Source organism: Fistularia commersonii, chromosome 14 (assembly GCF_037954325.1).
Source record: "Fistularia commersonii isolate RoL2024-O1a breed Wild chromosome 14, RoL_Fcom_v1.0, whole genome shotgun sequence".
Lineage (NCBI taxonomy): Eukaryota > Metazoa > Chordata > Actinopteri > Syngnathiformes > Fistulariidae > Fistularia > Fistularia commersonii.
Genome location: NC_141297.1, coordinates 8,060,810 through 8,088,622, shown reverse-complemented (window position 1 = coordinate 8,088,622; position 27,813 = coordinate 8,060,810). Strand labels below are relative to the sequence as shown.

Here is a 27,813-nt window from a genome sequence, read left to right as displayed (position 1 = left end):
TCAAAGTGCACGATCTTTATTGGATATGCAGTGAAGTGCAGTGCCCCGAGAGCGCAAGAGGGCAGCAGAGCAGTGAATCTCATAAGTATATGTATATAGATATATACATATAGAAGGCTTCTCCTCAAACTCCGTGCCGAAAAACAAAAACAGGAGGGACGTCTTCAAATGGCATTTATAAATAGACTGAGCAATCCATTGCCCATAATCCATAATCCCATGTGTTCATGTCAAACACTGGCAGCCTGGGATCTGATCCTGGAATAGCCAACCCTGAGATTAACTCTCCGACGTGCAGGAAATCGCCAGCAAACCTTGAACTCAGGAGCCCCGTGAAGACACAAAATGATCTTAAAAAAGGACTTTTATTATCCTTTCTGCCTGTCAAAATTTTCCTCCATCGTTATTTTCAACATTTTTATTCTATATAAAAAGAGAATCATGGAATATTTAATCCTCATGATGACAGGATAAAAAATGAACAAGCTATTTAAAAAAAACCCTTTCCGCATAAATTATTTTACTTTCAGATGCTCCATAGAAAAAAAAAAAAACAAAAAACAGCTGGGATTCTATGCCGCTTTTTGCTCGAGTCATACGATGCCAGGTCCTGTGGAGCCGTGGACTGTATCATCGTCTGCTGGAGCCTCTGTGGCCACGGTGCCGCTGTCATGGTCGACTGTCAGCCTGTGATCTCCTCACAACTGTCTCCCTGCAGGCCGTGGATTTTCTTCCGGACCCTTTTTGGTTTCCCCTCCAAGCTTCTCATCCTGCCACCGAGGGGCTTTATATGATTCATTGCTTTCCGCTTCAACATCTTTGGCTGTTTGTTTTTTTTTAATGTGATTGCAAGTGCATGACGGGAAAACCAACAAAAAATCTGAGGAAAAGAAATTCGACCCGCTCACGCCCAGTGAACCTGAGCTCCCAGCTTGGAGTGACGTTTGGCCTCCATGATGGAAAAGGCCTCCTGCTCCTCACTGATCTCCTTCAGCCTCTTCTCATCCAGGAAGGAGACCAGGGAGTCCCTCATGTCCACCACCTCAATCATCTGCTGCAGGATGCGCTCCTCTTCTGCCTGCTGCTCCGCCGTCTTGTCTAGAAGGAGAAAAAACAAAGGCAACTGGGATGAAAGATAGGGTTGAAATATTCCCACCGTGGGATGATTGAAGAAATATTCTATCTGATTCTAGCCTGGACAGGTCACTTTTCAATCAAAAGTCAACATATAGACATCCAACTATTCACTCTGTCAATCATACTTATGGATAACTGAAGAGTCTTCAGTTAACCAAATGACTGTTTTGGGAACCTGGAAAGAACATGGAGAACCTAAACAAGATAGCCACTGGATCGGAACCTCGGACCTTCTTGCTTTGGGGCAAAAGTGCCAACCAAACACCAAGCTGTTGCAGCAATGAATATCGATTTTTGCAGCAACCAAATAGGAATGAAATAGTATCCTGAGTCTTCGAAAGAAATACAAAAAAATGTAACAGTATTGTTGTGACTAATTATGATTTTTGAATAGTGTTTTTTTCTATTTTAAACAGACTTTATTTTTCCTAATACTTCAAAAAGAGTAATCCACCCTTTCCTTGTTCAAAGTGATATTGGAATCAATTCAATTAATATTCTAATATCCTAATTTGTGATTTTTATCTCATTCTCACCTCAGACACAGAGCTACTTATTTTGACAAACATGCACAACTGAAGCTCTTCTTGTCGCCCTGCAAGGTGCTATGCTCCTTTACAGGAGAACTGCTGAGTCAGAATAATTCAGCTGATCCCCATTAAGAGGCAGGAGAAACAGGAAGCACTGGGTTTGTGATTTAAGTGTGCACGTTGACACACACCTTTGAGATCTAGGTACTTTCGGAGCTCCATCTCCAGCGTGCTCTGTTTGTCCTCCAACTCCAGCTGCCGAGACCTGAGGCAGACAGCAGCGTCAGTGTGGCAAGCATGGCATTTGAAGTGGTGCCTGGCCAATGAATCGATACAGGCGCCACAACTCCGTTTCAAATGACCTCGCAGGCAACGGCTGTGTGAACACTTACGCCACCATGAGGTCGGACTCCTCCGAGACTAGGGCGTTCTTCTGATGCACAAGCTGGATCCACTGCTCGATCATGTCAGGAGAGCCACTGGTGCCTGGAGGAGGAAGACCAGAGGCTTTCGATTGCTTACGAAGTTACAAAGGCAAGGAGGAAGAGGGGGGACATGATGGGTGATGAAGAAGAACCTTGCAATCCTCAGACCTGCTGACTGATCAGCCCTAACAGCATCAAGATGACTGTGTAGTCATCTGGATGTAAGAAAAAAGTCAGTATTGCACTATTGAGAATTAAAATGATTTTCTTTTTGTTGTTTTGACACAAATTTATAAATCATAACCAAGTCCTTTATCCCTTAAACAACACAGTACGTATCCGTGGTTCTCAGCTGTAAATGGGATATCTTAATTTTGCCTTTTCTTTTTATGAGATCTGGCTATTTTTGCAGATTTTTAATAAAATATTTAAATGCATTTTTTTGCACTATTTCCCCTCTCAAGTCCCATTCATTCACACGTATGTCACATACATTTTAAAGACATTTCTCTCTAACACTTGGGAAATTTCTGGCAAAATCTGAAAATGAATTAATAGATAAGGTTTTAAAGTTGAGGGAGGGGTTTCTGCCTTTTATTTTTAACCAAGACAGAGCCAGCTGTTGCCAGCAGTCCTTGTAGTTAAACTCCCATTTAATATTCTCCACAATTGAGGCCAAATATTCAGCAGCCCTATCAGGGGAGACACTAAAAATTGAATTCTGTTCAAGTCCTGAAAATTAAAAGCTTTAATCTGCAAACAAGGCAGGAAAAAAAGCCTCATTCAGATGCTGCAGTGGCTCATGTTGATGTGAGCGGGGATGGGAGCAGATCAGATCTGAAGCCACAAAAAAACTTTTTTACAAAGTTTTCTAGGCTGGTGGTTCAATTTAAGGCCAAAATTGAGATGACTGTTTCCCTTTAAGACGCCTTACAAAAAACACATCTATTCAAGTCAGTCACATCAAATAAAAAAAATAAGACAAAATAAAGGTCGGATAACAGTTTGCCTAATCCCAGATTGTTCCTGTGTGTGTGCCTTGCATCCTCGCATTTTTACACCATTCACATTTTTTGACAAAATACTCTATTAAAATGACCAAACTAGGTGTTTCAATATTCACAAGAACCAGTTGGGCTATCTCTAAAACATGGTTGCAATGGATAAAAACAAACAATAAAACGGAATGGTACTGTTGACTTCCGGATCTTACCTGCCTCTCCACGCAGGGTTTGTTCCAACACTACACCTTTCTGCTCCAGATCCCTGAAGGTAACCTCAATCTCCTCCAGTCGTCTCTGAATCGACTAAGAAGCACAGAAATACGGAAGCGGAGTTAGTTGGTATTTTTGGGGATTTATAATATCTATAAAAGAACCACCATTTTAGTTGTATTTTGCTTTCCTGCATTTCATTAGCAGCAGGCCTTTCCTCTACACATATTAGCTCTATTTACACTGGATCCACCTTATGCCAGATTTTTCCACAGAATATTCACTTGACTGTTTTCAAATCACGGGAAAACAACACAAGTCAATCAAGAGTTAGTCACCTTTAAAAATCAGCAAGTCTGGACCTACATATCAAAGACTTACGAAAAAAATTTAGTAAATATTATTTCTATAAATACTAAAGAAACAGACAAAACCCTGCATTTTTTAAAAGCAATTATGAGAAAATGATCAGCAAACGATAACAAAATTGATTGTAAAAAGTACACATTTATTATTCATTAAAAATGTATTAAAAGCAAAAGTTTAATTAAGCGTGATTAAACTAATCCAGACAATCTGGAGCTTTTAAATTTCCACCAGCTTCAGGATTATCATCTAGGCATGTAGATATTTGATCAAATAGCAGAGCACCAGCTGACTGACATTATCCCAATGCCATGACACTGACCTGAGCATTTCGGAACCGCTGCAATTCACTCCTCTTTGCCCGCCTCTCCAGTGTCTTCATCTTCATCATCTCCAGCTTTTCAGCCTCGACGGGGTCCTCAGGCACTGCCTGGAACTGAATGACACATGCCACGATTGTGAGTTTGCGGCTGGTATCGTGACATCATCATTATCGTCACAAAAAAAATCTCAAAACAAAAGCCCTTTTCCTTACTTTCTCATCAAATAAATATATGTCATCCTGTTCAAACATGTCATCTTCATCATCATCGTCGTCTTCATCTCCTTCCACACCCTCTTCCGAGGTGTTGTGAACATGTTGAAATGTAGTTTCTGTGAAAGAAACACATGAATAGTTAATCATTAATGGAACATTTTTGTAGCTGGAGCAAACATTGTCCAGTGCCACTTATATTTTATCATTTACTCTTAATTTTCCATTTTAATAGAGGTAAGCTCAGCTAATGGCCACGACTACTTCCCCACCTTCCGTTAACTCCCAAGGCTGTGGGTGATTTGGAAGTGACCAGACCAATTAGTATCAATAATGACACTGATGTCAAAAAAAAAAAAATTGAACATCCAAACATAAGAGATTGTGTGTCCAGAAGACTAACATGGAAAAATATCGACACATTGGTGTCATTTGATAAGAGAGGGGGAGCAATTGCCATGTGGGGTATTTATAGTATTCTTAATATTTAATTCCCTTGGGGGGGGGGGGTTGTCCTCCACGTACCCACTCTCCCAGGCTGATTAACCAGGACACTGAGCCGGGTGTCTCTGCTGATCCTCGGCGAGGACAGATTCCAGGGGGAAAACTTAGACCGGACCCTGGGCTGCCCGCTCGGCATCTCTTTCCTCCTGAAGCAGCGGCGATTCCTCTTCTCCCGGATGTGACCGGCAGTGCTACCGCTCCAGTACCCCTCCTCCTCCTGTCCATCCAGGCCCTCTGCTTTGGGAGGGCTTGGACCTCCTGCAGTCACTGAGGAAGAGGAGCAGGATGAGGACCCTCCGGGGGTCTCAGAGTCCGAGTCGGCACTGAAGCTCTGAAGGTTGACCAGTTGGGTTTTCTCCTCGTCTGTCAGCTGGAGCTTCCGGAGGGATTGTTTTGGACGGGAATCTGGTCCTGGTTTCTCTGGCACGGGTGTTTTTTCTGGAGTGGAGGGGTTAATGAGGTGGACGGTGCGAGGTTTTGCTATTGGGGGCGAGGAGAGGGGGCTGGGCGTGGTCTGCCGGGAATTGCGGGGCTTTGGGACGGGGCAGGGGATTTCAGGAGGAACTTCCACTGTCTTGTTCTGGGAAGGTTTCTCTGTTTTGGATGGAATATCAGATGACATTTGGGATGTCTGCAGCTCCCCTTCAGAGTCTATCTGGTCCACTGCAGGTTTACATGGGCCCGGGGGTCCACTTTCCGGGGTGTGCTCATACTCCTCGTCAGATGGAGACGGAAGGTAGTCGTCACTGGAAAGGCCATTCTCTTCATCTCCGTCCTCATCCTGAAAGCATGACAAAATGTGACATTTAGAATTTTCAGTGATGAAACGATGAGGGTAGAATGACCTTTTTAACATCACAATTTTTGAGACAGTATTTAATGTCAACACCCACACACAGACAACTATCAGGAATCTCGTTTTTTCTTAATCTGTTTTGATAATTTGCCAATTATATTTTTATTCACAGAATTAAAGGTACTGTTGCAATAATGAGACATCCAGTGGATGTGAATGATGACCACAGATGAACCACTGCTGTGAACACAACTGGCTGGAACAACAGTCAATCAGAAAAAAAAAAAAAAAAAATCAGTAAAAAACTGCAGAAACTAATCAGGCACAGGAATTGGGATGGAACAACTGATCAGAGTAGCCGAGGCTCGGAAAAACATTTGGTTGAATGTAGCTCACGACATCAGGGCCAGGAAATCTGATGCTGACCATTTAATTTCGACCCTGACAACAGCCATCATCGATTTTAGGTAATTTCATTAACATTTTCCAAAAATTTGTATATTAGTATACATTACTTAGAAGGTCAAAGGGATAACATCTCCAACAACATTTGTTTTTTTAAAGAAATGGCAAGATAAAAATTAAAAAAAAGTAAAAACAATTTCCAATATTTCATTGGATGAAAACTGAACTGTAGTCTGTTCTTCCCTCCTCTGGCTCTTTCTCTGAACCCACTTCAAACCACTGGGTCTCCTGAAAATAAAGACACCTGGGTTTGAGAAGGGGTTGGCGATGGTTTCATTATTGGGTCGTATATAAAACCCGCTTCCTCTTAAGTGATCAAGCTATGAGTGCAGCCAGCCCTCAGCAGCCCACTCCGTCTGCATATGCATCTGGGAAATGATACGGGAGATGAGTGCCTGAGTATTTCAGGAGGGAATTTTGGGGGCTGGCGGATCTGGAGAGCTGATGGATGAATAGCCGAAGAACCAGGAGAATTTCTGGGCGAGGTAAACCGACCTCCTGTGTTTGCAGTGTAACATCAAACAGCTGCTTGAAAGAGTGATGGAAACCGACAATCTTACTACGTTTGAGTTTGAGCTTTCTGCTGTCAGAATTTCCGTGAATGGTTGCATTACAAAGCACTTCCTGTAGCAACTAGGAGCGACTGAAAAACACCTCGTTCAGACAGGTTTCGGGCTCAAGTTATGAATTATGAAACAATTTCAAAAGAATGAAATTCGGTTTTAAGGAGAAAAAATTATTGTACAGTACTTTTTTTTTCCAAAAAAATGCCCTTCCCTTAATAGCATTAAAAACTAAATTTAAATAACCCCACTCTTCCTTGACAGAACAACATGCTCCTATGCTAGTCAGCTCAATGAGCGTGCATCTCATTGGTTAACAGATGTGAAAGTCAGTTCTGGCAATTAATGATGACACATAACCAGACATTGCAGGTCGGAATGTTCCTCAACAAAGACTAACCAGAAAGTCAACATTGCAGCTGTTTGACACAAAGTACTTTATTCCTGGCCTGTCTGGATTTACCCACTCCAGAATTTTGGCAGAGGCTGCTGTCAAAGTGTAGTTGAATTTTCAGTAGTTTCATTTTAGCTTGTTCAAGAAATTCATTTGAAATGTAAAAATTAGGGCCTGAAGCTCTAATTTACGGTGGACTGAAGTCATAGCTACCCTGACACATCCCCATCTTTGAGGCTAAGGTATAGGATGCTCTGAATTAGGGATGGTAGGATGATTTTAAAAAAAAACACGAAAAAAAAACAAAAACCACAATGTTTCTGACTAAGGCAGTGGAAGTAGAATGGTATGGTCCAGAGGCCGCATTGACCTTGACCTTCAAAATTTCATAATTTCATTCTTTCCGATTCAAATGGACATTTGTGCCAGATACAGTGACAATCCTTCCAAAGAATTTCTAAAATATAGAAAATATATACAATAGAATGAATGGCTCAACACCTTTTGTCCTTTTGTTGGACCATTTCTATCGGTCTATCCAGAAATTCAAGCGGCCACATGAGTTTGGTCCAAAGAAATGCCCTCCAGACAGGGCAAGAGAAGGGGATGGATGTGGGGTCATATTTTTAATTAAAACCACCAAAACCAAATCAATCCACTCTTTAGACCACATAAACACAAAAATAAAAGAAACTCCTCAAGGTGCTCTGGAGATACTGTGTATGGAGGAGCGGGACGGTAAAAGAAAAAAAACAAACCTTTTCCTCAACACATCTTCAGGTTTTGGAACACAGAGAAAATGTCTCATCTGCTGAGTTCAGTAACTCACCTTACAGGAGGACATTCCGGTGGTGTTTTCCACTAACAGCTCCTCGCTATGCAGCTCGCAGTAAAACTTCCCTGAGGGAACGTCACAGATGAGAAGGGTCAGAAACGAGCATGGCGACACCATGTCTCCTACATTATTCATCAGTCACTGCGGATGAGAAACTACTTTTGAAAGGGGTCCGAGTGGAAATGGCCAAACGCACTGCCCATAGTCCTCTCTGCCCAAAAGAGAGTTTTAATGGAGGTGTCCCCCCCTGAAGGAGACCCCAGCATCTCACATCTGATGGTAAAGATGCTTGCAAAAGGATTGCGAATGAGCAGTTACCACAGTTGACTCTCCACGGATCATTTTATATGATCAGCAATCATCAAGCTTCAAGAGATACTAATATTTCCCCTCTTCCCCCTCCTCCTACTAGTAGCACGGATATGTTCCCTCTGAAATCTCACAAACCATTTTTTGCTAAATTTTGCCTAACTGTGAGAACATGTTAACCTCTTGCTAATTTTTAGTTTTAGTCAATTTGTGTCATTTTGAACAACACATTCAGTAATTTGTGGTTAATTCCTTTCTAATCTTAGTTTAATTTCTTTTCATTAACACACATTACAAGAAAACAGCAGATTTTGAATAAGACTAAATTACACATTATCCATGTGTTTTCTGTAACTGTTTATCTAGTAAGAGAGCAGTTACCTGATGCTTGGTCGAAGGTGTAGCCCCCAAGGCGGAGTGTGATGCCGCACTGATGGCAGGTGAAGCAGCTGCGGTGGAAGAACTTGCCCTCTGCGCTGATTCTCTCCAGGGCATAAACTCTCAGGTGGCAGAAGTAACATTCCTCGCTGTTAGTCAACGTCGCAGTCTTTTCGGGCTCAGGGGACCGAGGGGTTGTGACTGCTGAGGGGGCAGGGGAGGCAGGGGAGGCAGGGGCCACTGCCGCCTGCAGGGACGACAACAAAACCCTCAAGAATTAGTAAGTGTTTTTAAGACCTAAGTGGGATTTTATTTTCCAATGACATTTGGATTTATGAGTTTGACAGGGATGAGCAGTCACCAGCTTCATAGGAGCGGCAATAAAAGACATTTCCACACGACTGTGAGAAGTCACTTAACCTTATTTGTATAAAACACCTATTAGAGAACTTCTTGAAAAATTATCTGTACTGCCTTCTTTTGCTCACTATTTGTTTTAGCTAATTTTTTGTACTGATTTTTCTTTAATGCTTTGGTTGTTTTCCCATGAAATTTGAGCAGGTTTTCAGGGAATGTCTGAACTATTTTAAAGGTAATTTTAGGTGAATTTTTAAGAGATAATTTATTGATCGCTGTCAGATGATTCAGAGGAAATCATTTGTAACTTTAAGCCCTTTAAGTAATTTGAGGATTTTTTTTTCCAGGCATATTCTCACCTGATCTAAGGAACTTTGCTGATTTTTGATTGGTTTGAAGGAATTCTGTCCCTTTCAGTTGATTTCTTGCTGATTTTGATTAATTTCTTGGCTACATGAAGAAAATATTTCGACTAATCTATAGGTTGAAATCTTGCAGGTTTTTGAAGCCATTTTAGTTTTAGTAATTATGGTATTAAATAAAGTAAGTAAAGTTTCTCTATCATGTTACCAGCCACAGCTACTTTGTTGCTTTGGCATCAGGATATATGAGAACACAGCAGGATAATGTCAAACTCAGAGCATTCTGTAGGGCGTACAAAGAACCCCCCTGGAAGAAGGACAGCATAAACAAACAGCTTCATCTCTGTTGGGATCCTAGAGGTTCCTCCGGCACAGAGAAACATGCCTTTGGATTTTTACTAGACACCACTGCTGGACAAACACCAGACAGTTTATCCATGATAATCCTTTGGTCCCAGAGAGATGAGAATGACTGTAACAAAAAATTAGGAAGTGGCCATTGCAGGTCAGAAATGATTTTGTCCAAAAACACTTACACTGTCCTCATCCCCCATCGCTGTCTCTCTTCCACTGCCGTGTTTCACAGATGCCAGTTTCTCCTGTAGAGAAATGAATGACAAGTTATATGATCGAACAGTCGCGGGGGCCAGGTGACCTTTTTCATCTGACTGTCTGGGGACAAACTTCCTGGAAATAATGTCCAACATGATGCCACTTAACAGGACAAACCACGCGTGTCACGGGAGCTCAGACACAGAGTCCTGCCGGCATTTGATTGGGTTGTTGGCAATGTTTTCTGTGCCAACAGTTGAGTGATGGTACCTTGCGCCTCTGCAGGGAGTTGTGCTTAAGCTTGCTGAGGAAGAAGATAGCTGACTGGGTCCTGGAGAGGGTCAGGGGTTTGGAGGAGGAGGGCAGGAGGCCTGCAGGACCTGCAGGCCCTGAGAGCAACAGGGGAGAAGACAAAAAAAAGGAGGAAGTTTAAGTTTTTTTCCTGTTCTTGAACACACTGAAAAAAAACGAAACAAAAGAAAAAACCTTTCTTGTAAATTTTAAGCTTTTTTCATGTTTTTTCTTTAAAGGTGAGTTTAAAAAAAATTTCAATTTAAGATACTTCCTTGTTAATATTTAGATAGAATTTTTGCTTGCTCAAGTAAATTTAAATGATTAATGCCATGACTAGTTAAAGGTGCTAGAGCCCCCCCCCAGCTTCCAGGCAAACATGACTGAAAATAAATTAATAAATAATAAAATGGCAAAAACACATGATAAATTATCTAAGTCTTTCTATGAGAATTTTTAGTATGTCTAGCTACATGTTTACATCTTTTGGAATTTTTCCTGCAGATTGACTGATAAATTAATTTCATCACTGACTTTTTCTTTGAAGTATAACATATGTAAACCCAGAGGGCATCAAGTTGATCAGATCTATAAACCAGACAGCTATCGGGGGGCTGAATGTGAATGGGAAGCCATGTTGAAGTTGCATTCAAGAGCAGCCTTACTGTTAAATTGTGCAAATGTGTCTCTTGAGTGAGACACTTGGTTAAAGTCAGACCCTTACTCATACTTCCTGTTGGCAAAAATTGTCTTCCATCTTTCAGATAAACCAACTGTTTTTCCGGGGTGTGAAACATGTCAATAAAGTGGCCGATAATAATGATAAAATATATTATTATTGGCTGATTCGGATCAGATATCTTCTCACTGACAGTCAGAATGTGTTTCTGCTTGAGAGGATAGAACAGTGCCAAGCACCAGTTAAAAGTGACTACCTGGAGTTACTCAGCCTTGATAATTGGGGCCAGTAAAGTGACCTGACAAATCCAAGGACAGCTCGAAATTTTTAAACCCCCCCCCAAAAAGTGTTATTCATATTCATTAAATACAATAAAATTCTCTACATTCCCTAATTTTTTTCAAATCTACTGAGAGATATATTCATGCAAGAATGAAAACGCAAGACTCTGAATACACGACTCCCAAATCACGAGAAAAATTCATAAGAATATACTGTATAAAATCCATGCACATATAACAGGGTTATTTTGAGGTAAACTGGTCCTTGACAAAGTCTCCCATCATCCAGGTAAGCAGTGAGTGACAGCTTCCACCTGCATGTCAGTCACCATCACCCACTCAGGCAGCAGATTTTAGGGCGGTAAGTGTAATTCTACACAATCACACCCACTTCAGCCTTTTTGACGGTGCCGCTTCACACTAGAGAGACACAGACGGTCAGTCAGTCAGTCAGTGACACACACACACACACACACACAAACACACACGCACACACTCACACGCACGCACTCACACGCACGCACGCACACACACCTGAATCCGGAATACCCGTCCGGCCCCCCAACAGCCGAGGAGGCCGATGAAAATACCTTCTGGGGGGAGGGGGGTACAAGCAGAGGATCCTGGTCCGGTCGGACGAGCCAGGGACGCCTAAGGAGCTGCTCAGTGGCTGTGTGCTGCTTCAGTGCAGTGGATTCAGTCACTTTGCCTCAATGCATTGTGGGAAAACAGGCTCTTAAAGAGACACAATCCCCTTCTGATGGCTTATCAGCCACATACACACACACGCACATACACGCGCACGCACACACACAGACGGGCGCACGCACACACACACTCACACACACAGATGGGCGGACGCATACACACGCACCCAAACACACCCAAACACAGATGGGCACACATGTCATCTGGGAAGATTAATGAGCCTTTTAAGGTGATGCTTGTGCTGACTGGTGCCTAAGCAACACTTCTTATGTAAGAGTCTTGTAGCCAGTGGCTCCAAGGATATTTTATGAAAATGACATTTAAGTCACTTTCATAATGACAAATGAGTGACAAATTAGCAAGAGATTCCCAGTAAAACTGAAAATGAACATTTCCCCTAAAATACCAATATATTTCTGCACAATTCAGCCAAGACTTTTCAGTGAAACTGCCAGAAATCATGGGGGAAAAAACAAGGGTTGTAATGGATACTGAATGACTGACAAAATAGCTTGAAATTGGGAAACCGTGTTGAGAAATACAAATGAAATTGGTGGACAGTCAAAGATCAGCATCAAATAGCTAGTAAATCAGTCGTAAATTGCCGGTAAAAATCTCTATAAATTTCTATTAAAAATGGCAAAAAAAAGCTAAAAATCCACACTGTAAATTTTTTGCAAAATATCTGCAAGAATCTACCAACAAATCAAAAAACACCGGAAGACATGTACAGAAAAAATAACTAAGCGAGCGATTACCATAAGAAAGCAAGAAATTAGACAAAAAATAAAAATAAATAAAAAAATTAAAAAGAAGATACCTCTTGAAATTAGAAATGTTTTTTTTTTCCCCGAAAAATTGGCCAGAAATAAGTAGATGTTTTCATGAAGGTCATTCTGCTGCTGGCTGGTGTCTAAGCAACCGGGTTACGTAAGCTTCATGCGTCCAGCAGCTCCTGAATTCTATTAGATTATAAATAAATTGCTTCTGGGATGTTGGTAAATGGAACACAGGCAAACACTTGATTGGTAATTGCATTATTTCGAAAGGGGATCTGGATAAATTACAAAGCTGTAGACATGAATTTCTCCAGTTTTCCTCGATGTTTTCAATGACACTCCAGGTGGGAGGTCTTCTGATATCTGAGCTGTCAGCTGCCACAGAATATATTATCTCTGCCTGTATATTCATTTAATTGCATTTTTTAGTGACACATTTATTGGTCAGTTATTGAGTTTTGATTGATTCTTTCCCAGCTCTGCCCTTTTCTTGTTATGTTACCACTGTTCCTACCTTCAGTCAAGTCATGTGAAATTACCTTGAATATAGCGGACTCTAAATCAATTTAAAAAGTCAGTTAAAAAAAGTTGTGAAAAAATATGCAAAGAGTAACCTTAATATAAGCAAAAAATTAGGGGTCAATATGTAACAAATTTCAGGTGTAAAAAAAATTATTTTGTTAAAAAAATTGAATATTTATCAGATATATCCAAATTATTTAAGGTATTCCAGGAAATTCTGTCAGACTTATGCTGAAGATGCCTATGAACTGAAACTTATGCTAACATTCCAACCCCCCCCCCCCCCAAAAAAAACGGATTATTACCAGGCAATGAGTGAGAATGACCAGCAAGACATTAAGAAAACTTTGTGCAACATTACCTAAAAATCAGCAAGAAATTCTCCTACAGTAGGCAAGAAAACCCTAATAAATCCGTAATAAACTGAACATAATCAGCCATAAACTAATAAACAACTGTAACCACATTAAAGCTAGAAATGAAAAAAGAATGAAAGAAAGACAGAGCCAACTATACCGCGAGACAGAAATAAAAACAGAAAAAAATTGAAAAGAAACATCCATAAATACACAATAATACCAGAAATTTCAACAGAATCCATCTAGAAGACGATAAAATGACATTCTGCTATTAATGCAGGATTTTACTCACCCCACCTCCAAAAAAAAAAAAGAAAAAAAAAAATTGACAACACCTCTCTGCTCCCTTTCTTGCAGATTTGTCTTTTTGACATTTGACCTCAGTATGTCGGATTTTTCCCGTGACCCTTCCGGGTAACACCCACCTGAGCCGGAGCCTTTGCCGTGGGGTAGCCCGGAGAAGGCGTCCATGACCTGGGTAAGGTAAAGAACCATGGACAGCTTGTCGATCTGTCCACTACTGGCCAGGTCCCTGGCAGACATGACAGGGTGGATGCCCAACTCCTCTTCCAGGATACCGAAGGCCAGCTGATAGTTGTGCACGGGATCAGAGGCATCAAGGGAGCTCATGTCTCTGAAACGGAGGGAGATGCAACTAGATATTCAAAGGTCATTTCACTGTGGCGGCGCACTGGATGCCAGCTTCTGAGATTCAACTGACATACATCAAGCAGAAGAAATATTTAGAAATAATCTTTATCAAAATAAAAAGGACACTTTACAGAAAATGGTGTGATTACTTAACAGCACAGACCGGATGAGGGTGCCGGAGGCTTCTGACAAACTAGTCCACACATTTTTATATTTCCTGTTCATTTTCAGCATAAATACATTTGACCAATAAAACGTCAAAGGAGATCTTGATCGCAATACTTTTTTTTCAGTGCTTTTAAAACATTTCAAAAGGGGAGACTTTCAATGTCACTTGAAAGAACGTCAATTGATTAATCTCAGCGTCCACACTTTGTTAGGGCTCATACGGCTCCACACTATGGAACTCTGAGGAAATACCCACATGGCCTGGGGTCTGAAGTGATGGATGAGTGCACACAGTGCCAAGCCTGACTGCCATGAGTGGGTGAAGTCCTGGACGTGAACGTTGTCGTAGCCTGCTGTGTGGTTCTGGCACCACTTTAGCAGCTTGTCAGAACCACTGACCGAGCCTGAGTCTATAAACACACATACAAATACATGCAGGAAGACAGGCAGGCAGACACACAGAAAATCAAACTTCTTCCACTTCACACATGCTAACTATTCCTGAAAAACTTGTGTTTGTGAGGTTAACAATGAAGAATTATTCACATTGCCTCACCGAACTTCGCTAAAATTCATACAATCATTTGATTAAGAAGAGGTCCTTTGAGTGTGTATGTGTGCGTGCAAGCACTCACAGCTTCTTTAATCTAATGTTTCCTTAAAAAAAGAAAAAAAAAAATAGCTTTTTGTTAAGAAGATGGAGCATGTCCTTGGTGATAGAATTACAGGGGCTGAACGTACTAGGTTGGAACCTAAAGACACACACACACACACACACACACACACACACACACACACACACACACACACACACACACACACACACACACACACACACACACACACACACACACACACACACACACACACACACACACACACACACACACACACACACACACACACACACACACACACACACACACACACACACGACTGACCTTGACGCAAGAAAGACCACCTGCTCTTCACTTTCTTGCTGGAGGAGTTGAGTTTATCTACATCATAGAGGTGCTGCACCTGAACCACGTGAGAGATTAGACAGATTAAAGATTTAAGATTGTGTTTATATGTGAAACAACAGAAGGTCATATTTGTTCTCTCCTTTTTGTTCTGTTATTTTCAGCAGAGTCCAGCTGCCAAAAAAAACATAACTCAAATAATTGGGTTTTTACTGGAATTCAAAGAGCGGCAAAAATATATTTTCTGACGTCATATTGTGGATATGATGGATGTGTATGTGTGTGTGTTAGGGAGGGATCACCAATTCTGAATTCTGTCACATTGGAGATTCCAAGTAGGACCTGGGACTGAGGTCAAGGAGGATTAATCAGGCATTATTTACCTGGATGTAAGGTACATAAAGGGCTTCTGACCTGGCTTGTCTGGATGGAGGACATGTTGACCCTGATATAGCGTGTCTGTGGATTGATGCTGTAAGCGGCATAGCTCTTGCTGGTGTTCTCTGGTGTTGTCTGTGATAGCAGCTGGTAGACACTCTCTCTGGACAAACGCACAAAAAAATGAGACTGCTATTAGAACCGTGTGGAAAAAGGAAAAAAAAAACCTTCGGAATTCACCCTAAGAATTGTTTTTCCTGACAAGACACCAATATGACAAGAAATATTTTAATTCTACTTCATACTGATTTTTCTTTTAGGTTTTTTCAGCTTTTCATACAGATTTTAGGGACATTTCTCATAACACTCCCCTAAATAATGTCACATTTCCTATTGTTAAAAAATAAACAAAAATACTATTTTTATATTTTTGCGCTCCTTCTCGGACAGTTTAGTTTCTTGACTACTCACATTTTAAATGAAAAGAAATTACTGAAATAATAAAACTGATTTTCTTTTCAGAGAAAAAAAAAATAGCCTATCTCATTTTTTGACATGTTTTCCTGAAGCTCGATGAGTGAAGAAGTCTTACCGCTCAGCTAGAACCTTCAGATGTGGGACTCCCAGACCCCAACTCCTCACCATCCACGCAGTATCAAACGCCGCCATGAACCCTCGGGCAATTCCAGTGCCCAGTGGCCAGAAGGGCTGTTACCGCAGAGGAAGCAACAATAATGTTACAAATCATGTGACCGTGTTTGACCTATGAAGCTAATCAGGGGGTCTGACCTCCACTAGGCAGTCTCCGACCAGCCCCATCAGCAGTTTTTTGCCGCGGCGCTCCCGCACAAGTGAGGCGTTCTCGGCGCGGTGCATGCAGGTGAAGTCAAACATTGCGACATCAGGCTTGTGGGCGTGGTTTTCCACAAACTGTAGGTCTGGCAGTTGGCCCCCAGTTGAGAAGTTGGCTGCGTCATGAGCGTAGCTGCACAGGGCCTCATTATCCACATTAGCGGGAGCCAGCAGATCGTCTGCGTTGCTGTGGTCCTAAAAAATTGATTACATTTTCCAATTACCAATAGTTGACATTAAAATCATGACCAAATTAGCTACCCTTACTCTGTAATTTATTCTAAAATGTTCAAGAAACTACAAAACACTTGAGAAAGCATCAAGAAATATTGAAGTATCGGGGGGAATTGATGACAGTAACTGAAAGCTTAAAATGAGCAAGAAACTACCGACACATGCATAAATTCAGCAAAACGCAAAAAAAACAAAAACAAGAAATAATGAAAAACAATAAGGGGAATGATGAAGAAATCAATTTTGGGAATCATCAACATTAAGATTTTACCATGATTACAAATTGGCAGTCAAGGAATGACACCAAATTAGAATATATTATTACCAGAAAAAAGCTTTCATTAAAGCTGTGAGAAAAAAAAATAAATAAAAAAATCATCAATTCAAAACATTCTGCGAGCTGCCATTAACAAGCAAGATTCAAAATTTTATCTCTCCCTTTTTCCGAGGAAACCAACTACAAAGGCTACAGACAGACAGAAGCCCGGTCTTCCCCCAGCTGACAGACCTACTCCTCACCTGTTTGATGACCCCCTTCTTCAGCAGGCTCTTCTTCTTGGCCGTCATGACAAAGTAGTGGGTGTCGTCCTTGTAGTAAACAATGTTCTCCAGATCGATGCCTGGACGGGAGATACAAGCAACAACAACAAATCAGAATCCAAAGAAATCAGAATCCAAATCCAAGATGCACACAACTAATCTGAGCAACAGATGAAGGATGCTGAGGTGTGACTGTAAAATTGCTGCTGCTGCCATTTAGGCCTTTGAACCGAAGATAACTTAACTCTTTCAACCCATCGAGTTTCCTATGACAGGAAAGTTACTGGACAGGTTTCCAGGCTTTTCCCAGGATGCTTGGGATACCAAAAACAAGAATTAACACCGGGATCATACCGGTCTGGGTCAGCAGCTCCTGGAAGAACTTCTGGTTGTAGATGCGAGCAACGCCGCTGATCTCGGCCACCTGGGCCTCAGCCGCAGTATTTCTGTTGACAAAGTTGGCTGTAATGCCAATGGCCAGCTTCCCCCGCAGCTCCTTGTGCTTGAACCCTGAGAGTTTGACAAAGTCAGTGAGGCGGGAACGAACTATTCAGACGGTAAAAAGGAGCTGTCGCTGCAGGAAGTTTGTGACTTTGCATGTTAAAGCGGATTCTCTGCTCTCACCGTCAGGGATAAACCTTCCTCCTGCAGCCGAGATGAAGACATCAAACTGGAAGGCGCAGGCAGGATGGGTCCCTGGAACAAGCTTCGCTGTCCAGCCTGATGTGACACAAAGTATTTTTAATGCTACTGACATTTGGGTCGTGACGTAACACCTGAGTTTACAGGCTGCTGGTCTTTACTAAAGAGAATTCATGTTGAAACTCCATTTCTTTTTTTTTTTAAAGTAATTTATTGAGATTTCTTCATTATTTTTTTAGGGGGTAAATGCTTATTGTTTTCTGCTATTTCCTGTTTTAGTCATTTTGTCCTTATTCATCGGGAAATTCTAGTGAAAAGGTTTACATCATTGTTCATTTTAGGGTCATTGGACTATAAATGTGTCTAAAATATATCCATAGAATAAGTTAAGTTGGAGGATAAAAATAAGAAGGTTTAAACCAAATTTCTACTTGAAGTAATTTTTTGATGAATCTGAGGCAATTTCTTAGCAACCTTTAACATTTCTGCCAATTCCTCCAGATTTTACTTTACCGCTCACTATTTTTTCTGTAATTCTCGCAGTTCCTGCAGATTTTCAACTTCATAGCTTGCCAATTCACAATTTGTAACCTTCAAAGACAGCTTTTATAAGCTTATGGTAACATTCAAAGTCATTCTTCAGTGATTTATTTCCCATTTCAGGAATATTTAACACCTTTTAATTTGTTTCTATTTATAAATACCCAATAAGCCAAATGCACTGCAGACAGCAAAGTTGGAATTTCACTGTACAGGGAAACATGTTTCTACACAGTACATGTGACAATAAACACTTTGAATCCTGACTCTTGAATTACATGTCTAAATCATTTTCCAGCACTTTTGGCTTTTCCCTGGTTTTGGATTTGAGGAAAAAGGCAGGGCACAGAACCTTTTTCTCCTGACGGCTCAATCAGACCCTGGAACTCGACTCCAGTGTGAACTTCCACCCCAAGGAGCAGCGCCACCTTTAAGAGAATCAGCTGCAACTGACGGATACCTGCAAACACACACTAGCCTTTCAGTTGAGATTAGACGTTGTAAGTGAGAAGAATAAATTCCCTGAAGTGTCCTTTACGTATATATATATATATATATATATATATATATATATATATGTGTGTGTGTGTGTATACATATATATACATAAAAATATTTATATACACGTATATATATACACATATATATATACACACACATATATATATGTGTATGTGTACATATATACACACACACACACACACATATATATGTAAATATTATATTTATAAATGTATTGGTAAATGTTAAAATGTCTGTTAAATCACATTAAAATTATAGATTTAACAAATAACGCATATAATAATTGCATAATTTCATTTTATTTTCAATGTGATTCTCTTTTAATGTAATATTCTTTCATTACAAATTTCATGAATTTTACTGCATTTTATCAGTGATACATTCAAGCAATTGTATAAACTCACTGATATGATCCAAGGCACCGGTGCAGAACTTCCCATAGAACTTCTTGGCCCCAAGGCTCCGTAGGTCACAGATGGTAAAGGGCCAGAGATGGAGTACGTTGTTCCGAGAGAAAGACTCTCTTTTCTCCAGAACCAGAACCTGGGCTCCCAGCAAGGACAGTTCGATGGCCGTCCTGAGGCCGCAGGGCCCCGCACCCAGAACCAGACACTGATGGTCAGACACAGCACTAGTTACTCCCAAATTAAAAAAAAAAAAAAAAAAAAGAAAAAGAAAAAAAAAAGGACTAAGTCGTTTCTGCTTCTACTTCTACTTCCTTCCAGCTGTTCCTTTCAGTGGTCGCCACAGTGAATCATCAACCGTCAACTAGCCTTCTCCTCTGCGTCCCCTTCTCTCACACCCACTAATTTTATGTTTTCTTTCACCAATGATAGATCTCCTCTTTGGTCTTCATCTAGGCATTCCTCCAAGGCAGTTGCAACCTTGGCATCCTTTAACCCAGATCTTCACAATCCTACCCCTGTACATGTCCAAACCATCTCAGTCTTACCTCACTGAATTTTTACAAAAACGTAACCTGTTTTATCCCCCTGATGGAGTCAATCTTTGTCCTATCCATCCTGGTCACTCCAAAAGAGACTACATAACTTGTCTCACCACCAATTTGCACAGCTTTACTTTGATTCTGGCTTATACTTTATCACTTGACACTTTTCCCCACCCGTTCCGAGCTGCTTGCACACATTTCTTCAAGTCTTTTCCACAATCTCCATTGTTCTGGACTGTTGATTCTCAGTACTTGAATGCTCCACCTTCTGTTTCTCTCCTTCCTGCATTCTCAACAGTCCACTAGGGTCCTATTCAAGCCTATGTCTATATCTCCACCTTTTGAGATTTTCCTCTTCCTGCTTCCTTTCACATCATAGTCCAAGCCCAATTATTAGTGAAAAGAAAACTGGCAAAAAAATAAGGGGAAAAAACCCACACCTGAGTTTTGGAGAAAAATATCAAGTACCATTTTGAATGGATTCTAAATATACACATATACATAAAAGTTGGGGGTGAATTTCATTACAATAATTTGTTATCCTCCACTGATCACACAGATCACCAAAATTAGGACATATTGTTTATAATATCAATATTAAAAAGAGTATAACGTGAACATTGATGAAGCTCTGAGGGGAATTTTGGCAATAGGTTACATTTTTACATTCATTTAATTTCCTCCGGGATCAATAAAAAAAATTCTGAGTCTGATTAGAAAAAAAAAAAATTCAGGAAGCTATTACCTTAGAAATTATGAGATATCACCTAAAGACAGGTAAAAAGCCCATGATAGATCTGAATTAAAAATGAGAAACAGTAGAATAGCATCCTTCTCGATCACATAACAATGACATAGGCCACCCAATAAAAATAAAACATTCTAATGTAAACAATTGCAATATACTAAAATGAAAAAAATGACTATGGCAAGGGAATACCTTGTTCTTGCTGCAGGCTTTCCTCTGTTGGTAATCTGGGTGCGAGGCTCGTTTGTCCAGTTTAGTCCACAGAGCCTTGGCCTTCCAGTAGTTGAGCTGCTCTTTCAGTTTATCATAGAAGCTCCTGAAGTTGGCAGAGTCGATGTCCAGCTGCTTGGAGAGCGCTGAGAAGCTCTCCTGCACGTCCTTGCAGGTCTGGGCCTGGACGAACTTGTCGAACAAGGTGTGCGAGGGATTAACGGCATCCTGGTTCGCCATGGTTGGGGTGAAGTGGCCTCGGCTGGCAGTCACTGGGTCTGACTGTCAGCTGTGAAACAGGAGATGTTTGGCTATTAATGGACAAAAAGAGCAATTAAACATAAACATAACAAATGCTGTCCGACTGTGATAGTACTGTGAATTATTTTTCAGGGATGTATTATATACTGCTCAAAAAAATAAAGGGAACACTTGAACAACACAATGTAACTCAAAGTCAATCACACTTCTGTGAAATCATAGTGTCCACTCAGGAAGCAACACAGATTCATTTTGACTTGTTTTAAGGACATTACATCAAAGTTGGATCAGCCTGGAGTTTGTTTTTACACTTTAATTTTGAGTGTGATTCCTAATCAGACCTCCATGGGTTAATACATTTGATTTCCATTGATCATTTTTGTGTGATTTTGTTTTCAGCACATTCAACTGTGTAAAGAGCAAAGTATTTCATAAGAATATTTCATTCATTTAGATCTAGGATGTGTTTTTTAAGTGTTCCCTTTATTTTTTTGAGCAGTGTATATGCTGGCTGCTACATCTACACTATTACTATCACTTGAATATCGGGTAGAATTGACAAGAAATCAGTGACAAATGCTCAGAATTACCTCAAAATCAGACCGAAAATGACTAAAATATGTCTAAAAACAAGCAAAGAATCCCCTGAATTTCAGTCAAAAAAAAACAGCATTTAACTAAAAGACACCTCCATGTGTGGAAGAAAATTAATGAAAAATAGAGAAAAAAAAATATTGCCCCAAAACCAGCAAGAAAATTCCTTGAAATTTATCTTAAAGAAACAAAAAAGAAATAAAGAAATAAAAAATACATTTCACAGAATTTGCCTGAAATTCAGTTTAAACACAACATAAAAATCGCTTAGAGAAGAGAAAATTCACACCATCTAGGCATTAAGAAATGCAATCACAATTTCCAAGAATGCAGCGGAAAATAAGTGCGACAGTACAACATCCAGAAATCAGTCTTTGTAGGTGGTGATTTGTGATGATCAAATGTTCCAGACCCATAGTAACTGTGTTGTTCTTTGGGTTGCGGGTTGTGTACGTATGTTAACCCTTCCCCCACATTCCTAATTATGGTCCTGACATGTCAGACGTTTATCACCTAGCTGGCTGAGTCATTACCAGCTTCCTCATTGGGTTGCTTTTTATGAGTGCAAATATCTCAAGTCATTTTATACAGGCTGCGTTATAATGTGGGCATGGGTGGGTGAGTGAAGAACAGTGTGTGTGTGTGTGTGTGTTTGTGTGTGTGTGCGTGCGTACGTGCGTATGTGTGTACGCTCGCTTGTGCAAACAGTTTCAGTAGGTGTCAAAAGCTTGAGGGAAACCTGCAACAGTAACACATACAAGTTATTGCTAACTTTAAAAACAGGAAGTTCCATATTCAAGATAATGCTAAGAAGAGTGTAGAACCTGTGGCTGCTGATGATTTCAGATCAACTTTTTCAGTATCAACACTACTAACAAGTGACTAACAAGCTAGATGTGGAGGAAAAAACCCATGGCAGATACAACACACTAATGACTGTGTTGTTTTATTCTAGCTTTTTTTTTTTTACCCTAACACCTGTTAAGTTTGTGAGGCAGCCAGGCTTTCCTCCCCCTTCTTTGACTGCTGACAGATTTCTGGAAAGATTTTTGTCCACTTTGTGATTTGAACGATTGTCATTGTGATGTGTTCATTTCTTCCTCATTTTTTGGATATCTTGGAGTATTACTAAACAAATATTCTTGATAACTGTTGGGTAATTTCTGGCTAATCTTATGATGATATTTTAAAAGTACTATGATAAATATTTTAATTGTTGCCTGTTTTTTGTTAAATTTCTTGATATTTTGGGGGATCTTGCAAAAAGTGCAATACGATAAAGGTTGTTTTTTTATGTTTGTGTTTTGTTAATTTTTTATGAAATTTCTTGATTATTTTTTTTAATAATTCTTGGACATTTTCAGGTAATTTCCCATTACTTTAAGATCATATTTAGACACTTCTAAACGTTGATTTTTGAGGATGATTTGCTATAACTTGCATAATGATTCTGAGGTCTCCATTTTGGCCAAGTGGACCATCATCTAGGAACATTTAACTGAATGCAGAGAATGAACTTGTGTATGGATTTTAGTTGTAGTTTTCCACACAATGCAACTGCTATTAATTACAGAGTGTATAAAACGTGTTTATACACTGTCCCGGACTGACAGGAAATTCATGTTCATTTATAAGTTATATTTACTCTGAGTGTTTTTTTAAGACACTAGTCTTTTAAGTCAATATCCAGCAGACAGACATATGCACACTAACAAACATACAAACATGAACGCAGCCCTACAGTAAAGTGTGTGTGTGTGTGTGTGTGTGTGTGTGTGTGTTCATGTCTTCCTGTAAGCAGTGTTTGCATCATTTCTTGTCAGCTTGGTGCCCTGCCTCTATCTGAGACATAAAAAAACCTCACAAACTGTAATTACTAAGACAGCTGCACAACCCCTGTGCGCAAGTGCCGTCACGTGGTAACTGCCTCGAGGACAAAACACCCTGCACGCATTTTGTAAGCAGTAATCGAGCAGGATTTATTGTTTCACCATAGAATGACTCTTAAGGCCAGAAGATAGCAGATAGGTTTGTTTGCCTTCAAACATTTAAAGATGACGTTTCATCAACCACTAAACTTATTTAGTTAATGAATTATCATAATCTTTTGGTGATTTGATGAAAATATGAGGGCAGGTTTTAGCCAATTTTTTTCAGAGGTTTCTATCATTTCAAGTAAATATTTTCTTTAATTCTCAACATTTTTTGCTGGTTTGGGGTTATTTGATGACAGTAAGTAGATACATCTCTGGTGACTCCGAGGACATATTTTGTTGATTATTTAGCTAAATTCTTCCAGATATTTTAGTATTTCTCCCTGATTTGATTGTGATCGATTGTTGCTCTTTGTGTATGACATTTTTCCTGTATCAATTCAATAATTTCTAGACCTTTTTGGTTCAAATTTTTCCAGTCCTTTTGTCAATTATGGACAATTTTGTAATGGAAAAAAACAACAGAAAAGGAAACAGTAGTAGAATACTGTTCACTTTAACTTTGCAATACATACAGTGCAACATCAGTTAAATTTGACTAATGCATTTAATCAATCATGGATGAACCCTGCCACTCAACAGCACCAGGGGAGCAGTTAGGAGTTCAGTGTCTTGCTCAACAATACTTCGACAGGCTAGGAGGAGCACAGGAATCAAACCAAGAATATTCGGTTCCAATGACGTCCGCTCTAACCCCTGAGCCACGCCGCATCTAAAAGCCACATCAGACTGTCGATGCAGTCAAGTGAACTGACCTTTGACCTGACAATAATCATCAGATTGTTACAAGGAAGTAAAGGGCTCCAGCTTCATCTCAAGACGTGAAGCCTGTCCAATCTAAAAATAATTGCCTGGACCCTTTCATCTGACGCTGCTGCTCGATGCCGTATTTATACCCTCCGCCTCCAAAGACGGCGGCTGAAGCGGCAGGCTATGAAAACATTAAAGCACATCCTTTTTCTCAGCGAGTGACACTGCCAAATATAGTCTAGAGGTGGTCATGTTGTTGTGCGACTCACCATCATCTGACTGCAGTTAACTACTTCGAGGAAAATGTGGATCATATGGTCTGAGGTAATTTTACCTCAACTGATTACTACTTTCCTACTGATTTCAGATGCCTTTTGCATTTTTTTTTTGGATTTATAAGTGTTTAAATTAATGTCATACTGCATCAATGATATAATTCAGATATGCATAATATGTTTTTGATAATATTTTTGAAACCTCATCTTAATTATTCTTCCTTCAGCCTGATTTCTTTAAAGGTGACTTACTGTCAATTTAAAACGCATTTTATTGCAATTTTAATGCAATTTCATGGTTGACTCATGCTGGTTTGATATACTTTCAAATGTATTAATTTCATACTTTCTATCTGATTTTCAGGTAATTGCTTACTCACCTCTTGCCTTTACATACATATTTCAGAATCAGAAATACTTATATATTGATCCCGGAGGATGTTGAGTGATATATACTGCCCAAAAAAATAAAGGGAACACTTAAACAACAAAATCTTACTCCAAGTCAATCACACTCCTGTGAAATCAAACTGTCTACTTGGGAAGGAAAACTGATTCATTTTGACTTGTTTTAAGGACATTGCATCAAAGTTATTCCACTTTAATTTTGAGTGTGACTCCAAATCCAGAACCCCATGGGTTAGTAAGTTTGATTTTTGTTAATAATTTTTGTGTGATGTTGTTGCCAGCACATTCAACTATGTAAAGAGCAAAGTATTTAATAAGAATATTTCATTCATTCAGATCTAGGATGTGTTATTTTAGTGTTCCCTTCATTTTTTTGAGCAGTGTATGTATAGCGAGAGAAAAAAAAGAGATAAAGAAAAATATATAAATAAATTGGAGCTTTAAGTGCCAAGCCAACAGTAAAGATGAATTAACCTGATTCTCCTCAGAGTATCTGCTGAATAGGATTGACCCACCTTCTCGACATATGCGTCCTACTGTAAGGCGCTGTATCAGGATATTGGACAGAGCACAGAGCTGAGGGAGGATAGAGAAAGACAGAGACAGATTGAGTGAGTGATTTAGTTTGCAATGTCTTTAAATACATCCTTAGGAGAAAACAATTTGAAAAAATGTTGCAATGTTTCCAAAACAATATTCAAACTCCGTATTTATAGCTCATTTTTAATATTTGTATTTTGTATTTGCTAACATGAATGTCACAAGTTCTTTTCTTAACTTGATTACTTTGGCTTAGTAAAATATCCTGTTGCAATTAAGTGTTTTTGATGGAATATGAATTGGAAAACCTGAGAGAAAAACAAGATGCCCTTTCAAAAAGCTTTTAAAAAGCTGCAGTATGTTTTTTTTTTTTTTTTTTAATATGAGTGTAAGCTGTATCCCAAAGGCCTGCGCTTTCTCGTACTGTCTAGTGTTATTGTCTCGAGGGATTGCACAAAGTAAGAATTTCATTGCACTGTCTGTATTTCCATATTTTTACAACATACGACAATAAAAAACCTTGAATCGTAATATTATTTTTATAGCACTGTGCAATGATGGGTGAGAGGAGGATGTTAGCCAAGCTGACATCCATCATGGACAATCTCTCTCACTCTGTATGACACTACGGGAGCTTTAAGCAGCTCCTTTAGCTGCATCCACACAGCAAGAAGGAACACTACTGCAGGTCCTCCGTCCCATCTGCCTTAAGACGGTATATTCCACAAACTAATGAGCATTTACTTGTATATCGCACAGCGTACATGCTGGTCACGGGCATCACAGAAATATGTGCTTCTTTTTCTTTTTGCACCACCCTTCAACCCCCATCCATGCAATACTTATATTACCATACATTTCTCTCCAGGACACATCTTCCACTTGTCCCCCCAACAATATTTTTTTTTCTATTCCAACCTCCACGTTTTTATTTGTGTTTTTCCCCCATTGTTGGCTGCACAACTAATCTTTTCCCATTTACTTTCACTAGAACCCCGCTTGTGTTGACACTGTAGGCCTGCGTGTGTTGGCTTTGTCAACGTGGTTGGCGTGTCAATAAAGTTCGTTTTGAATAACCATGAACGGCAGATGAGTATACAAGTAGGGAGCGTGGGACAGAATGAGAGACACAGAAAATGGTTGAGGAAGAGAGAGACCGACAGAGAGAAACCAAGAAGGTGGAGGGGAGATGGCGAGAGAGAGAGAAAGAGAGATTGAGGGCAGTCATTTCCTCAACTTCAGGGTTAAAAATCGTTGCCCTCCGGTTCACAAAGATAGGAAGCCAATAACCGTCTGCGAAGGCGTGGCTCCGACGCCAGACCTCAGAGTTTAGCCCGCGGCACATTAAAATTGGGTTTCAGAAAAAAAAAAAAAGAGAAACGCGAAGCCCCTGACTAGGTGACACGCCGCGCACGTTTAACATCGAGGCGCAGTCTCCAAACGCCAACCCCCCCCCCCGATTCGCGTGTCGGACCGGGAGAGTTAAACGGCAGCCTGACCCAGAGCCGGACCCAGAGCCGGACCTGGACCCTGAGAAGTAGCTAGCAAAGAGCGAGGGCTAGTTGATGGAAAAACACACAAAATAGGGCTTTTTAACAAACGGACACGGAGCGTCTCCTTAACAGAAACACGCGACACACACACCTAAACCAACCTTAGCCGTCTTCTTTTTCTCTCTTTTTCTTTTCTTTTTGTTTAAAAGGCAGGCATCGCGTCGAGCCGCATACCGGAGTCGGTTGGCCGCCCCTCCTTCTGTCGTTGATTACAGATCAAAGTGGGGAGCGCGCGCGATATCACCTGCGCGCACGCTCTGTGCTGCGCGAGCGGAGTGAAGCCTCTTCCGGGAGTTTCTGGTAAAAGTAAGCGGCGGTCACGTGATCACCGGGGGGCGCCATCCTTCATAACATAACATAACATAACATAACATAACATAACATAACATAACATAACATAACATAAAATTAGATAAGATAAGATAAGATAAGATAAGATAAGATAAGATAAGACAAGATAAGATAATCAATCTTTGTAGTTACAGTTAACAGTTAAGACAATTCATATTTCATTGTATTTCTTATTCTTCCTCCTTTCTACTATTATCTATTACTGTTATGTTCTTTACTTGAAATTCTGGCACAACAATTTCCTTCGGGATAAATAAAGTTGTTCTCATCTCATCTCATCTCATAAGATATACTTTATTGATCCCTATAGGTGCAATTCTTTTGTCACATAAGTGCAACAACGGTATCAA

The 27,813-nt window shown here is 40.1% G+C and overlaps 1 protein-coding gene across 7 annotated transcripts; it reads right to left on the bottom strand.

Annotated features, from left to right (window-relative positions):
* Nucleotides 1-27,375, bottom strand: mical1 (microtubule associated monooxygenase, calponin and LIM domain containing 1). 7 transcript variants are annotated; one of them, XM_086159332.1, is made up of 25 exons: nucleotides 27,204-27,375; nucleotides 25,535-25,595; nucleotides 20,720-21,026; nucleotides 19,235-19,442; nucleotides 18,661-18,768; nucleotides 17,751-17,846; nucleotides 17,481-17,636; nucleotides 17,106-17,206; nucleotides 16,290-16,547; nucleotides 16,093-16,208; nucleotides 15,537-15,663; nucleotides 15,102-15,180; nucleotides 14,417-14,570; nucleotides 13,767-13,975; nucleotides 9,993-10,111; nucleotides 9,707-9,769; nucleotides 8,455-8,698; nucleotides 7,759-7,829; nucleotides 4,733-5,492; nucleotides 4,208-4,326; nucleotides 3,995-4,108; nucleotides 3,306-3,399; nucleotides 2,060-2,153; nucleotides 1,859-1,932; nucleotides 1-1,098 (listed from the first exon to the last, which is right to left on the bottom strand). In XM_086159332.1, exons 3-25 carry the CDS (start codon nucleotides 20,975-20,977, stop codon nucleotides 905-907), a joined length of 3,816 nt encoding a protein of 1,271 aa, XP_086015458.1. In that variant the 5' UTR covers nucleotides 20,978-21,026; nucleotides 25,535-25,595; nucleotides 27,204-27,375; the 3' UTR covers nucleotides 1-904. The 7 variants fall into 7 exon arrangements, with proteins under 7 accessions (XP_086015458.1, XP_086015457.1, XP_086015456.1 ...); XM_086159331.1 differs by having other exon boundaries at nucleotides 20,720-21,019; XM_086159330.1 differs by having other exon boundaries at nucleotides 25,494-25,595; nucleotides 27,214-27,375.
* Between the last annotated feature and the right edge of the window lie 438 nt (nucleotides 27,376-27,813).

What these genes read in the sequence shown, in the direction of transcription:
- mical1 (XM_086159332.1), bottom strand. Translation starts at nt 20,977, where the DNA reads ATGGCGAACCAGGATGCCGTTAATCCCTCGCACACCTTGTTCGACAAG. An exon ending in AAGCCTGCAGCAAGAACAAG is followed by an intron (nt 19,443 to 20,719) that starts GTATTCCCTTGC and finishes TCTGACCATCAG; the next exon opens with TGTCTGGTTCTGGGTGCGGG. An exon ending in AAAGTACCTAGATCTCAAAG is followed by an intron (nt 1,099 to 1,858) that starts GTGTGTGTCAAC and finishes TTCTCCTTCTAG; the next exon opens with ACAAGACGGCGGAGCAGCAG.